This window comes from Cheilinus undulatus, linkage group 13 (genome assembly GCF_018320785.1).
Source record: "Cheilinus undulatus linkage group 13, ASM1832078v1, whole genome shotgun sequence".
NCBI classification, from domain to species: Eukaryota; Metazoa; Chordata; class Actinopteri; order Labriformes; family Labridae; genus Cheilinus; species Cheilinus undulatus.
In genome coordinates this window covers 43,008,125-43,021,901 of record NC_054877.1, presented here as the reverse complement: position 1 = coordinate 43,021,901, position 13,777 = coordinate 43,008,125, and the positions used below count along the sequence as shown (strand labels likewise).

The 13,777-nt window shown below is 36.9% G+C and overlaps 1 protein-coding gene across 2 annotated transcripts in view; it reads right to left on the bottom strand.

Annotated features, from left to right (window-relative positions):
- Nucleotides 1-4,562: 4,562 nt before the first annotated feature.
- Nucleotides 4,563-13,777, bottom strand: part of LOC121519666 (choline transporter-like protein 5-A) — a 36,025-nt gene continuing 26,810 nt past the window's right edge. Inside the window, exons 13-22 of one of the 2 annotated variants that reach the window (XM_041802468.1) lie at nucleotides 12,736-12,828; nucleotides 12,426-12,513; nucleotides 10,992-11,260; nucleotides 9,412-9,506; nucleotides 9,165-9,268; nucleotides 9,006-9,079; nucleotides 8,382-8,452; nucleotides 7,323-7,411; nucleotides 5,684-5,768; nucleotides 4,563-5,361 (exon numbers count right to left, since the gene is read on the bottom strand). In XM_041802468.1, the coding sequence (XP_041658402.1) occupies nucleotides 5,264-5,361; nucleotides 5,684-5,768; nucleotides 7,323-7,411; nucleotides 8,382-8,452; nucleotides 9,006-9,079; nucleotides 9,165-9,268; nucleotides 9,412-9,506; nucleotides 10,992-11,260; nucleotides 12,426-12,513; nucleotides 12,736-12,828 (1,066 nt within the window). In that variant the 3' untranslated portion in view covers nucleotides 4,563-5,263. Of the gene's footprint in view, nucleotides 5,362-5,683; nucleotides 5,769-7,322; nucleotides 7,412-8,381; nucleotides 8,453-9,005; nucleotides 9,080-9,164; nucleotides 9,269-9,411; nucleotides 9,507-10,991; nucleotides 11,261-12,425; nucleotides 12,514-12,735; nucleotides 12,829-13,777 lie in introns of those variants that run through there. The other variant, XR_005992729.1, reaches the window with a different exon arrangement.

Here is a 13,777-nt window from a genome sequence, read left to right as displayed (position 1 = left end):
GGGGTGGAAAGTAACTAATTACATTTACTCAAATTACTGTAACTAACTAGTTTTTTTTGGGTACTTGTACTTTTCTGTGTAGATTTTGAAATCAGTATGTTTACTTCTACTTAAGTCACGTTTAACCAGAGTAACAGAGCAACAGTACTTTCACCTCAGTATAATACTCTTGTACTTTTTCTGTCTCTGTTGACTTCGGTAGCACATAGAGAAAGCCATTCCTAAACAGCTGTTTGACACAGAAAAAACCTGGAGTGTTGAGATCTCAGGGTTAGAGAGTTCAGAGTGGATTTTGAGACCCAATGTGTAATTTTAACTCCATTCTGAGTGAAACGGTCTTCAGTGTTGGAGTTATTTGACGGCGCTGATCCACCAGTGTTTGTTGAACTCTGTAAAAAGTCAGCTGATCTAAGCTCCGCCCACTGCCATTTCAAATCTGGGGGATATGTGGGCTTGGTTGTGTTTGGATGTGATCCCTGTTGGGATTCCTTTGCTCATGATCCTGGTTAATGTTGTTGTTGATGTGAGACTTATTTGCACCACGAGTGAAGTTTTCCACTGAGTTAAGAGTTTCTGCTCCGTAAAGACGAAGAGTGACTAGTCTTCATCAGTATGCATTGCTCTGTATTAGGTTGCCTCTCTGCTTTGTTCTTGGCAGAAGAGATACACCTTGCCAAGGATTTTACTGCTGCACTGTGATATTTGAAAATGTGAACTATATGAAGTGTAGATCAATACAGACATATTTTAAGTGTTAAATGTAACTCTATGTGAGTTTAATTAACACTGCCAATTCTACTGTGTATATAACTTCATTATAGAGGTGTGACTCCACCTGAACAACCTGGTTTAAGATCTGTTCTCTTGTTGTTCTCACCAATAAGGAAAGATCATATCAGTAGCTGCTTAGTACTCTTTAAATTAAATACTTTATATATCAACCAGTATTTTTACTTCTACTTACGTAAATTTTAACCAAAGTAACTGTAGTTTTACCTAAGTACAATAGTCGTGTTTTTCCATCTCTGCAGATGAGGCTATGGTCATGGCACACTGAACTACGATTGGTCAGAACTCTGCCAAGAGAAGCTGTTTCCAACCAATCAAATTACAGCATGGTATCAACATGACTGGTGTGAAGCAATGGGTCCTAGCCTTCAGAGCGTATGAATAAGCATAAAAATGACCTTTACTAAGCTAACAACTTTTATTTATCTGGTATCGTAGAATTTTTGGCGGATCATGTCTCATACTAGCTATGGGTCAGTCTTATATAATGGGTATAATTTATCTGGTATCGTAGTCTATGGCGTATCATGTCTCATACTATCTACAGGTCAGTTTTATAAAATGTGTATTATTGTTCTGGTATCGTAGTGTCTGTTGTGATCGTGTCTCATACCGTCTTTTGTGTAGAGTGAAATCTCCACCTTCCTCTCCTCGGCACCAAGCAGAGCTTTCGCCATCTGAGCCACGGCGGGCCTCTTGGTATGAGGGCCGTACAGGAAGCTGCAAGTACATGGTTTCTGCATCACCTCGGCTCGACTGTAGCCGCACATCCCACAGAACGCATCGTTACAAAAGATGATGGCGCAGTTCTCCACCTGAGCGTTGGCGATGATGAACTTACGATCTGAGGAGGAGGAGGGAAGAGATCAGACGGAGGTTTTTAACAAATTCAACGGGATAAGTACAACCAGATAGAACTGACAGGAAAGACTGAAATCATTGGGACTTAAACAGCAGCATATTATAGAATCATTTTAAAGAGTTCTGTAACTCTGGTTTTCTTATTTTAATTATCAGTCTATGGCTGTGGAGCATCATCAACAACAAAAGTTGAATTTCCTCTAAAACGGTCATATTGTCTATTTTCTTCATAAAGAACTTTTAGAGTCTGCTCAACATTACTTGTCACTCAGTCACCATTCTTTAAGTGAATAACAGTGTTTTAAAATTGAAACAATAATAACAATAATCATAATAATAATAATAATAATAGACCATTAAACCTTACTAACTTTACATTTACCACAATAATCATTAAATATAGAACGTTATGAGTGCCTTTGCACTATGTTAACACAGTTTTATGATAACTATAAATAAATACCTGCCATATTTATCATTTGCACTTTCATTTGAATGAAATCCTGCTGATTATTGTAAAAAAAAAATGTCGAAAAGTTTATTTAACCAGCTACTTGACATTCTCAATCTGTCCACAACGTTTAGAAACAATCATCCTTTAAACCGTTAAATATCAATAATTATGGAACAGACACAGCTTCAACAAATATTGTGTATTTACAGTTTGTGCCCCTTAACAAATCCCATAAATGATTAAATGCTATTATGACACAGTATGGAGCTTTGTTAAATAGTGAGCCTTCATTCTGGCCCCAAACATAAAAATAATTATCCCATAAATCATTAAGTATCGATCAGTATGGAGCTTAACTAAATATTGTGTATTTTTTTTTTGTTTGCCCCCCTAAAAAATCAATAACAGCGCTATAAATCATTAAATATCGATCACTATCACACAATGGCAGAACTTTATTAAATTGTGTATTTACTCACTCTGGCCCTCGAACTTTCTGATGATGGTGTCCAGGAAGGTGTTCTGAGGAGCCACATGGCCTCTTCTCACAGGCATGATCCGGAACAGAAACACGGACAAAAACCAGAACCAAAACCAGGACTTAACTCGATCCAATCTCCTCCGTTCCTCCGGTACTTTCCCTCCGTCTGTTTTAGTTAGTGTTCGTTGATTCTGGTCACATTTCTCTCCGTCTCTCTCTCCTCCTCAGCTCTGCCCATTTTCTAAATCCCCTGCTCTGATTGGCCCATTCACCGAGTATATAAACATGTTCCCTCCTGTTGCAGACTCAGCAGCTCTGACTGTCCGCGGGCTCATACAGTACCACTGTGTCTGTTTGATCTAATACCAGGTTAATAAAGCTGTGATTATTCACAATAAATAATATTATTAAATAATATCTATCTATTAAATAATATCGAGTAAGATGGACTTCACATCACAACACATATTTACCAAAAAACAAAAAATTTTAACAGTTTATAAAGTTAACAGTAGTAAAAGTTTACTTCAGAATCTTTTTTTTTTTTTTTTTTTTTTTTTTCTTTTTGGTCAAACGGTTTGATCCCTAAACGTTTACAATGCCCTGAGGTAATTCCCAACGGTTTTTAATGAAAAATGTATCTTTTACATGACAAGTCCCTTTCCAAAACATTGGCAAAAACCCACTTTTCCAAAAGCTGCCAGCTATGGCTGACTACATGGCAAGATGGAGGAAAAAAGCCCCAAACATTCCCAGCTTGACAAAAATTCCATCCTTTGCCTTTGATGTGTTCCTTTGGAGTCTATAAGATATTTTGTTGTCTATCCTTTAAGATGACGTCATCAAAGCTTACAAAACATTCCATCCTTGACTTAGATATTGTCATCCTTTACATTTTATAAAACATTCCATTCTTGACTTTGATCATGTCATTCTTTGAAGTTAATAAAACATTCTGTCCTTTGCCTTTGATCATGTCACAATGTGAAGTTTATAACACATTCTGTCCTCAGCCTTTGTTGGTGTCTTCCTCAAAATATTTAAAACATTCCATCCTCTCTGCCTTTGATATTGTCAGCATTTAAGCTTCTAAAACATTTCATCCTTGACTTTCACATTGGCATCCTTCTAATTTTGAAAAAAAAAAAACATTTCATCCTTGACTTTGATATTGTCATCCTTTAAATTTTGTAAAGCATTTCATCCTGGACTTTGATACAGTCTTCCTTGAGGTTTATAAAACATTCTTTTCAATGCATTTGATATTGTCATCCTTAAAAGCATATGGAACATTCCACCCTTGCCTTTGGTACTGTCATCTTTTAAATCATATAAAACATTCCACCCTTGTCCTTAATATTGTCATCTTTAAAGCTTATAAAACATTTGTCATATTTGCCATTGAAGATGTCACCTAGGCTTATGAAACATTCCATCCTCGCCTTTGATACTGCTACACTGAATGTTTGTAAAACATTCCACCCTTGTCCTTAATATTGTCATCTTTAAAGCTTATAAAACATTTGTCATATTTGCCATTGAAGATGTCACCTAGGCTTATGAAACATTCCATCCTCGCCTTTGATACTGCTACACTGAATGTCTGTAAAACATTCCACCCTTACCTTAAGATGTCACCAGAGCCTCTGAAATGCTCCATCCTTGCCTTTAATATTTTCATATTTTAAAGCTTATAAAGCATTCCTTCTCTTTGCCTTTGAAGATGATGTCACCAAAGCTAAAAATAAAAAATATTCCATCCTTGTCTTTTGCATGCAGGGCAGTCCAGGTCCCAGTTGTCATTCTGATCTAACAACTTCTCCACAAAAATTGGGGAGAAAAGCTGTTAAAGGGAGTTCAGCTGGCATCTTAGCTCACTACTAGCCCCCTCAGAAAACTCTTAACAAATGTGATTATATAAAAAAAAAAAAATCCAACAAACTCAGAAAAAAAACAGTAAAAAATCTGAGAGGACTTTCATTTTTATTCAATAATTTACTTAATCAGGTTGTAAACAGCTCCATATTAAAAAAACTTAAACTCACAATAAAAACTTTATAAAAAGAAGTAACAGACAGTATAAATACAACAAAACGGTGTTTAAAAATTGGCTTTAAGTTAAAAAAAGAACCTTTCTATGAACATTTGTGGCCTCATACATGCAGTGATTTCCTCGTATTCCAGCTGAGATAAAGCCATGTTCACTGCTATGATTTCTTCCTGAAACTTCACCTTTTGTTGTGTTTCGGGTATTTACCTGACGTTTAGGTTCTGCAGTCTTTTTGGTGGATGGTGTCTATGTAAACATGGTCGTCTCTCTCAAATATAACAGCTGATCAGTGAATGTTCTTCTACAATAATCAGTAAATATTAGCCATTTGTAAACTGGTGTTCACTTATTCAGTCATCTAAAAACACAGAGAAGAGAACATCTTATTCCAAAGCAAAACAGTGAACATGACTCATTGTTAAATGCTCTTTTTGCTGTGTGATTTATAGTTGAAGGCTTTAATTATGGTAATAATAATAAAGTTCATCTGTCCCAGCAGATGCTCAGACCAACAATGGCACTGATTTAAAAAAAAAAAATGTTCTCCTTGGTTCCACAGAGTTCTTGCATCAATACATTCCTGGGCATGGTTCTGTGATCTGAGAGCTGATTGGACGATTGGAAAACATCATCGATTCTCTGAGTGTTTACACAGAATCATGTGCAACTCTGGAGACATGATGAAGGGTTTCTGTGAAGTCCCATCATTCCTCTCCAAGTCATCACCTAAAAAAGAAAAGGATGGATGGATGGATGGATGGATGGATGAATTAAAAAAGGATAGGTGGATGGATTATTTTGAAGTAAGTTTTTCTTCCACTGAAATATTGAACACTATGATGATTCTGTAAATATCCCTCTTAATCACTGGTTATTGTATTGATTGATGTTGTCATAAGATTTTTTAAATGCTTTATTTACAGAGGCATGAACCTGTCGCCGTTCACAGGCTCCACATTATAAAGAAAATATAATAAATTCATGATCAGAGATATGAAAATGTTCTTAAACAAAGTTCTGATTGTATATTTAGTGCAGCCATACTCACAAAAGCAGATGAAGAGCGTGTCCACACACATGGCGTAGACGCTGAAGAATCCGTGAGCGATCAGGTACGAGCCAATCACCATCGTCTGATCAGAAACAGAAATTACACACAGCAAGGTTTAAAAAAAAAAGCAGATGGAGACCAAAGACTGAACAGAGGAAGCACATGGTAATCAATACGACACCTGACACACACTTAAATGTTTTAACATGAACACAATCAGCTGATCTGATGGTAATGGAGGAGATCATGCTCCTCTCTGCTCACTGTTGTGTTCCTTTCCACTCTTTGTTTACAGTCAGAGTATTTTACAGTCAACAGATTTTTATTTTGTAATGAGAAATCTAAAATCAAGAAACAAGCTGTTACCCAATTACTTTTTAAAAAGAAAAGAAAAGTTTATTTTACTTTCCTTAATTTTGATTTTCTGTTTCTCTTTTTTATTTTCAAACTAAATTCATAAATGAAAAACAGTTGTTTTTGTGTTCTCATCAAAAAGGAGGATCGAAGAGCAGAAGACTGGGACTATAACATTCTTTTTTCCTATATATGTGACCCACTGAAGGTGTTGTGAAAAAAGAATGTTATATCACCAGTGTTCTTTGATCTTCCTTTTTGATCAGATCATACAAAAAAAAAAAAATGTTTTTAATGTATTCATTTCATTTAAAAAAGAAACAGAAATTGAGAAACTTTTTTTCCGTTTTTTGATTTTCAATCTAATAAGAGCTCAAGAAACAAGCTTTAACATAAAATAAAGGAAATCAAACAATGAAAAAAATCATTATTGGCCATTTCAGGTGATTCATTTCACATTGGGAATAAAAAAAGTTTGTTTCTATTTTTTGTTTTCCTTTTCTCTTTTTCCATTTTTTTTAAGAACAAATAAATTGGTTTGTTTTTCATCTTTTTGTTTTCATGACTTGATCAGAGAACAGAACAGTGGTGATGTAACATTCTTTTTCACAACATCTGCAGCAGGTCACATATTTATGGTGAAAAAGAATGTTACAAGGTTAGTGTACTTTACATTTAATTTGCAACTGATTTGTAATTTTGGGAAACAAATAACAAAGAATGAATTTTATTCATTTAATATATTTTTCGTACCAATTTATTTTTGTTTTCCAATTTTTTAAATCACAGTTAAATATATATTGTGCGACCTTTATTTTTTCTTGTTTTATTTTCCAGTATCAGTTATGTTATGGAAGGAACAGTGCCATAATGGGGGGTGAACAGATAGCCTAGCAGTCTAAGGCACTACCCATGTATGTGGGCGGCCCAGGTTTCAATCTGCCTGTGGCCCTTTGCCGCATGTAATTGGGAGACAGCTTCTTTCTTTATTTTGGATTTCTTATTTCAAATTAATTTTTTTTTTGCTGTTAAAAAAACACTGATCAGATATCATGGCCATGTTGTAAATTGTTTTTTTCAAGATAAAAAATGTACAGTTGTACATCACACTTCATCAAATAAGTTCATTATAAGAAGTTAAAAACACATTTCCATTGTTTACTCAAACTAAATGTAATAACTTGTATTTTTTTCAGGAAAAACTTTTATTTTAAGTGTCTCTTAAATCCTCACACCTACCCAGCCTCTGAAGTGTGCTAGAGTGTGTTTTAAAGCATCTCACCAGCAGAGGGACCCAGTAGTAGTTAAGTTCAGGGACTTCATCTTGTAAAACAGGGATCCTCCTGGTGAAGAAGAGGAACCCAACAACACCTGAAACACAACATGAGGCACATTTTATATCTTCAGCCTGGGATTATCCTGTAGGTTTCATGTAAATCAGATAATATGGAGAGGATGATGTTTTCTTTAGCTATGTTCACATTGACATGAATAATCTGTCATGTAAATACACCAATCAGAAGATTCTGATCTGAAGTGGTCCATTCAGGATAGGATTTTATCCTGGACTACAGAGGTGGTGTTTATTAACTGTTATTCTGACTGGTGTTCATGTAAACACTTGATGTATCCTGGTCAGGATTCAACCGCCCTAAAAGAGCATTACTCTAGGGCATCCTGCAGACCACGAATGTCCCTAACTTTATCTACAACAGGAGAAGTTTGTTCTGCCTGGATTCACAGACAGGAAAGAGGAAGAGAATTTAATCTCTGATGCACAGCAAGGAAACGAGTGGAGGAGATGTACAGCTATCATGGCGATTTGGCTGGATGGAAAAATGCAGGGACGTTTGCTTAAATGGATGGATGGATGGATGGATGGATGGAGGATGGATGAATAGATGGATGGATGGATGGATGGATGGAGGATGGATGAATAGATGGATGGATGGATGAATAGATGGATGGATGGATGGATGGAGGATGGATGAATAGATGGATGGATGGATGAATAGATGGATGGATGGATGAATGAATAGATGGATGGACAGATGGATAGATGGATGGATGGATGGATGGAGGATGGATGGATGGATGAATAGATGGATGGATGGATGAATGAATAGATGGATGGACAGATGGATAGATGGATGGATGGATGGATGGATGGATGGATGGATGAATAGATGGATGGATGGATGGATGGATGGATGAATAGATGGATGGATGAATAGATGGATGGATGGATGGATGGATGGATGGATGATTTCTTTATATAACATTTTTGCACTGAAATCTAAATCTAAATACTCATCATGTAAATGTTGCTACAGTGACTCACCGACTCCTCCGGCAATCATAACTTTACCAAGAAACAACAAGAAGTCCATGACTTTGTCCAGAACAGCAACCCTGCACAGAAACACACAGACATTGCCGAAAAAATATTTCTGCACAATAAAAAAAATCTCCTTATTAAGTTTAATCCTTTAAACCTTTAAATTCTAAAACCAAGTCCAGTTTTAGCAAAGAGGACACTGAGGGAGCAGTCATTGTAATGTAGACTGAGGGGAGTACAATCCAAAAGACAAGGGAAGAACACTGCAGCCAGGTGACATCACTACCCAGAATGCACTGCACAAAAATGACAGCCTACAGGTTAATCTACTTTTTTGTCCAAAATGTAAAAGCCCAGAGTGTTTTAATGCAATTAGACATTTAGAAGAGACTAACAATAATTCACCACAGTCAATATGTTTAAACATGCAGCCAGTCTGCCCTCTGCTGTCAGAATATTGTAACTACATGTCTCCTCCTCATCATCAACAAAACTACAGCTCTTAGCATTGGATATTTTTCCAACCTCCAACCCCTTCTCTGTTGACTTGAAGACCATAATATCACATCAGAGTATAAAAAACTTTGTTGTTAAAGACTGAGCATGTGTCTGACGGTTCGTCCTCACCTCACCATGTTCCTCATCATCAGGAAGAAGGCTTCTCTGGCTGACTCACACAGACTTTTACCATAGATGGCCAGCTGGTGGAGAAGCCACAAAACACAGGCATTAATAAAAAATATATATGAAGACAAGATGAAATTATTCCATGTTTCTGTCTCTCACCATGATATACGCGTTCCTGTTCAGGTAACGGAGGAATCGCTCCAAACACCAGAAGCAGCACTTCAGGCAGATCATGATGAACCGGGGCACACTGTTGTTCACACCTGGACAGGTAGACAGAGACCGCATTACACATGATCTACCAAGACATGCCGTTATTTACACCTGGACAGGTAGACATTAACGACATCACACATGACGAAAAAAGACACCTGGACGTCTACATGTGCATGTCTGATGTATTAACCTCTCAGTCTCTGCTCCAGATATTCCAGAACGATCCTGACGAGCTGAACCACAGAGAGGATCAGAGCTCCGAACGCCAGTGAGCCTGTGTGATACCTACAAGAGGGAAAGAAAAACCAGCGCTCACATCATTATCATGATAACATCTCTACACTGTCTCCGCACACATAGGGGAAATATGGCTGCAATCTATCTCACTGGAAACAAACCCAAAAATTAAACTAAATTACACAATATTTAGTAAATAAGATCTTTAGTCATCACTTTTGAAAAAGCTGTCACAAAAGAGAAAGAAAAAAAAACAAATGCTTGATGCTAAAATACTTTTGTAACTCTTGGAATCATGGATGAACTACAGCAGATTAGAGCCACTCTAAAAAAGTAAAATAAAAATAAGAAAATACAAAAAAATTAAATAAGATCTTATCAATTACATTTTTTAAACAAAGTTTATAAAGTTTTTATTTTATTGGTTAAAAACAAAAAAGATTTAAGCTTTATTGAGTCTTAAATTTATAATAAAAAAATTCTTTATTTTTTGCTTAAAAATTATATGAATTTCTGTATAAAAACTGGAGATTTTTTAGTTAACAAAGTTGTATGTCCATGGGGGGGAAAAAAAACAAATTTTAATTTTTTTGTTTTTTAAAAAAATGTGAATTTATGTGCAAAAACTAAAAAAAAAAAAAAAAAAAGTTTATAAATCTATGGGGAACAAACCAATTTCTAAACTTTAATGAGTCTTAAATTTACAAGAAAAAAAATATTTTTGTTTTAAAAAAATGTGTGAATTTCTGTTTAAAAATGAAAAAATGTTAGTTTATAAAGTTGTAAATCAATGAGGTAAAAATCTCCAAATTTTTAAACTTTACTGAGTCTCAAATCTACAAGAAAAAAAACTTTTTTCTCATGTAAAAACTCTTTTTTTGTTTTGTTTAAAAATTTCTACATTTATGTGAAAAAAGATATTTTAGGTTAAGAAGTCAAATATTGCTGAATGCATGCTTTGCCAGACAACAAAATTTAGTGTCCCAAAGTGAACACAGGCATTGGAGCCCTCCTCATTCATTGTTCTCCCCTTTTGAATTCCTTATCTATCAGAGAAAGACCTTCTTGTTCTGTTTTTAATCAGTCACACAGCAATGATGTAAGGAGATCTGGGAATGGATTAAAAATAGTAAAACGTATAAACAGTTAAACAAAAATACTCCAGATTTAAACTATAAAATGTAATTTTCGGTATTTCTTTTGACCTGCTAGTCTTATATACTTCATTTCTAATGTATTTTTGCAGTCTTCTAATGCTTCAATATTTCGTTTTTAAAAATATAAATGTTGGGGGCTGTGACATTTTCACCTAAAAACTTATTACAGCCATTGCAACATGCCTGATCAGTCAAATAGACATTTGCAGAGAGCTCTTACAAAGACATAAGAGCTCTGTGAATACTAATTTTGCATAATTATTTCAATGAAAAATGACATTTTACTCAAAGAAAAGGGTCTTAGTTACATTTTGGAGCATGTAGACACTCTTTGCTCTGCAGCACATTCCTTTAGGAACCAGACCTTCGTCCTCACCTGACCGTCCTGGTGAATGATGAGAACAGTGGGCATGGTGGGATATCCTGGGGTTTCCTCCTGGACCAGTAGTAGGAGGCAAACGTCCCAGCTAATGTGCACTGCTCCAAAGCCAGACTGAAGTTGACGAGCCAGAGGAAGACGAGCAGGTTGGACAGCTGCAGGTAGAACAGGTTACGGTGGAACGGCGTCTCTCCTCCGTAGAAAGCGAAGAGACACTGAGAGCCGGCACACAGAGGAGACGAGGAGATGTGTGACCTGTTAAACGTCTGACACAGAGGAGAGGGCAGGGAGTCCACGTTTATCACAGCAGCGAGGATTCGTCAGCAAAAATCAGTGAACAAAGACCTTCTGTGTTATTCATGAATCCTGCTTATCCAGCCAATCACAGCATATGAAAGACCAAGCGTTAGCCAGAGAGGTTGCACTTAAAGATTTATATGTGGGACGCGCCGGTAGTCGAGTGGCTAAGGCACGCACCATCTACGCAGGCAACCCAGGTTCGAATCCGGCCCATGGTGCTATTTCCTGCATGTCTCTCCCTGTTTCTGACTCTAACCACTGTCCTCCTCTCTAATAAAGGCACAAAAAAGCCCAAAAATAAAAAGATTTATATGCAATAATTTGGTTTGGCGTTCACTGGCGGCAGAGTTTGTGGGACTGGAATGAAAAGGTATTTTTACCACAGGTTACCTGATTTACCTGGACAGGAGGTGACCAATACCACTTATGACTGAGTCCTGCAGATCTCCTACTTCACGTCTAGACAGATGAAGAGGCTAGCTGAGCCTTTTTAACCGCTTTTCTCACTCATTTTGTCAAAAACAAGATTTGAAAAGAAACGCTGATATACTATTACATTCTGGTTAGATTGGAATGGCAACTGGTGGCCTAGACTGACCTTCATGGAATGTTTTATAAGCTTTGATGAAGTCATCTTTCTGAAGCCTTTAAAGACTTCAAAGGATGATGTCATCAAAGTCAGAGGATGGAATGTTGGTGAAGGCTGGGGCATTTCCTTCCATCTTTGCCAAATAGGCCATAGTTGGCAACTTTTGGAAAATTTGTAGGAAAAAAAATGGTGCATGGAGGATGCAGAGAGTCTTTAAGTGAACAGAAATCTCCATGTAGCCTTCCTCAGGGTCATGATGCACCAAACACTGCACATCACCACAAACAAACCAGCAGCATCATGCTGTGGGGATGCTTCTCAGCAGCCAGCCCGGAAGATTTATTTTCCAGCAAGACAAAGACCCATTAATGCATGGTTTGTGAACATAAAATTTGTTTTTTATCAATCCGTCAGCTCTTTTTCATTCTTTGCAATGAGTACGCTGTACGCTGTGCATTTCCATATCCAGATGAAAATGAAAATGTGGTAAATCATTGAGCCCTAGTCTGTACTAGAATCAAACTCTTTAAATGATGGTTTACCTCGGGGCTGCAGGTGGAGTTGGCGTGTGGACAGCTGACGTTGGGAGACATCACTTTGTAGACAGGCTCACCTGAAGAGGCCAGGTAACTGTTCATGTTAAAGACCACAGCACTGAAAAGGATAGTTTTTACTTTTGTCAAACTTTTCCTAGCCTTAGAAAGTGCATTGTTCTCTGAATTTATTTCAACTGTGAATGCAAAATACTTAAGGGGTCATCCTTGTCTCCTTCTGTTAATCTAATTTCTGCTCTAAGAACATTAATTGAATCTAAATATTTGTTTAATTTCTATTTTGCTAATAAAAGGATACACAGCAGTAACGGCCCAGTAGGAGATACAGACAGTGATCAGGAGGAAGGTGACCACGGGGTAGAAGAGCGTAGACGGGATGTGGCCCATCGCTCTGAAACACAAACAAACACGACTGTTATAATTATACATGGCAATCAGGGAGTATTCAGACCTTCTTTAGTTTTTTCAGTTCTGTTGTGCTGCAGCCTGATGCTACCGTAGTTGCCCTCCACAGATCGGGGCTTTATTGAATAGTGGCAAGACTGAAACAAAGAGCAAGGCACATGAAAGCCTGCCTGGACTTTACAAAAACCTCCACATGAATGCCAAGCAAGAGGCTTCAGTCTAGCCTCTCCTCCATAAAGTCCAGATCAGAGGAGGGCTGCAGTGATGGTTGTCCTTCTGAATCTTTGTCCCATCTCCACACAGGACCTCTGGAGCTCAGTCAGAGTGACAATCAAAGGCAAGGATGGAATGTTTCATTGACTTAAGAGAATGAGATCCTTTACTTTGAGGCAAAGACGGAATGTTTCATGGTATTAATAGGGTGACATCATCTATTAAAGGCAAGGATGGAATTTTCTATAGGCTTTAAAGGTAAACATTCCATCTTTACAGGCAAGGATGGAATGTTTCATTGGCTTTAAAGGATGACATCATCTTTTAAAGGCAAGAATCCAATGTTTGATGGACTTTGAAGGATGGCATCCTCTATATAAGCAAGGATGGAATATTTGAGAATGAGAAAAGCAGAGAATGGAAGATTTTTTTAGGCTTTTAGAGGATGACATCCTCCTTTAAAGGTGAGGATGGAATGTTTAACAGCTTTAGAAAATGACATCATCTTTAAAGGAAAGAATGGAATGTTTTGTAGAATTAAGCTGATTACAGTCTTAAGGACAAGAATGGAATGTTTTATAGGTTTTAGATGATGTCATCTTTTAAAGGCAATGATGGAATGTTCAGTTGCTCTTAAGGAAGACACTAAAATTCAAAGGCAACTATTAAATGTTTGATGGGCTTTGAAGGATGACATCCTCTATAAAAGCAAGGATGGAATG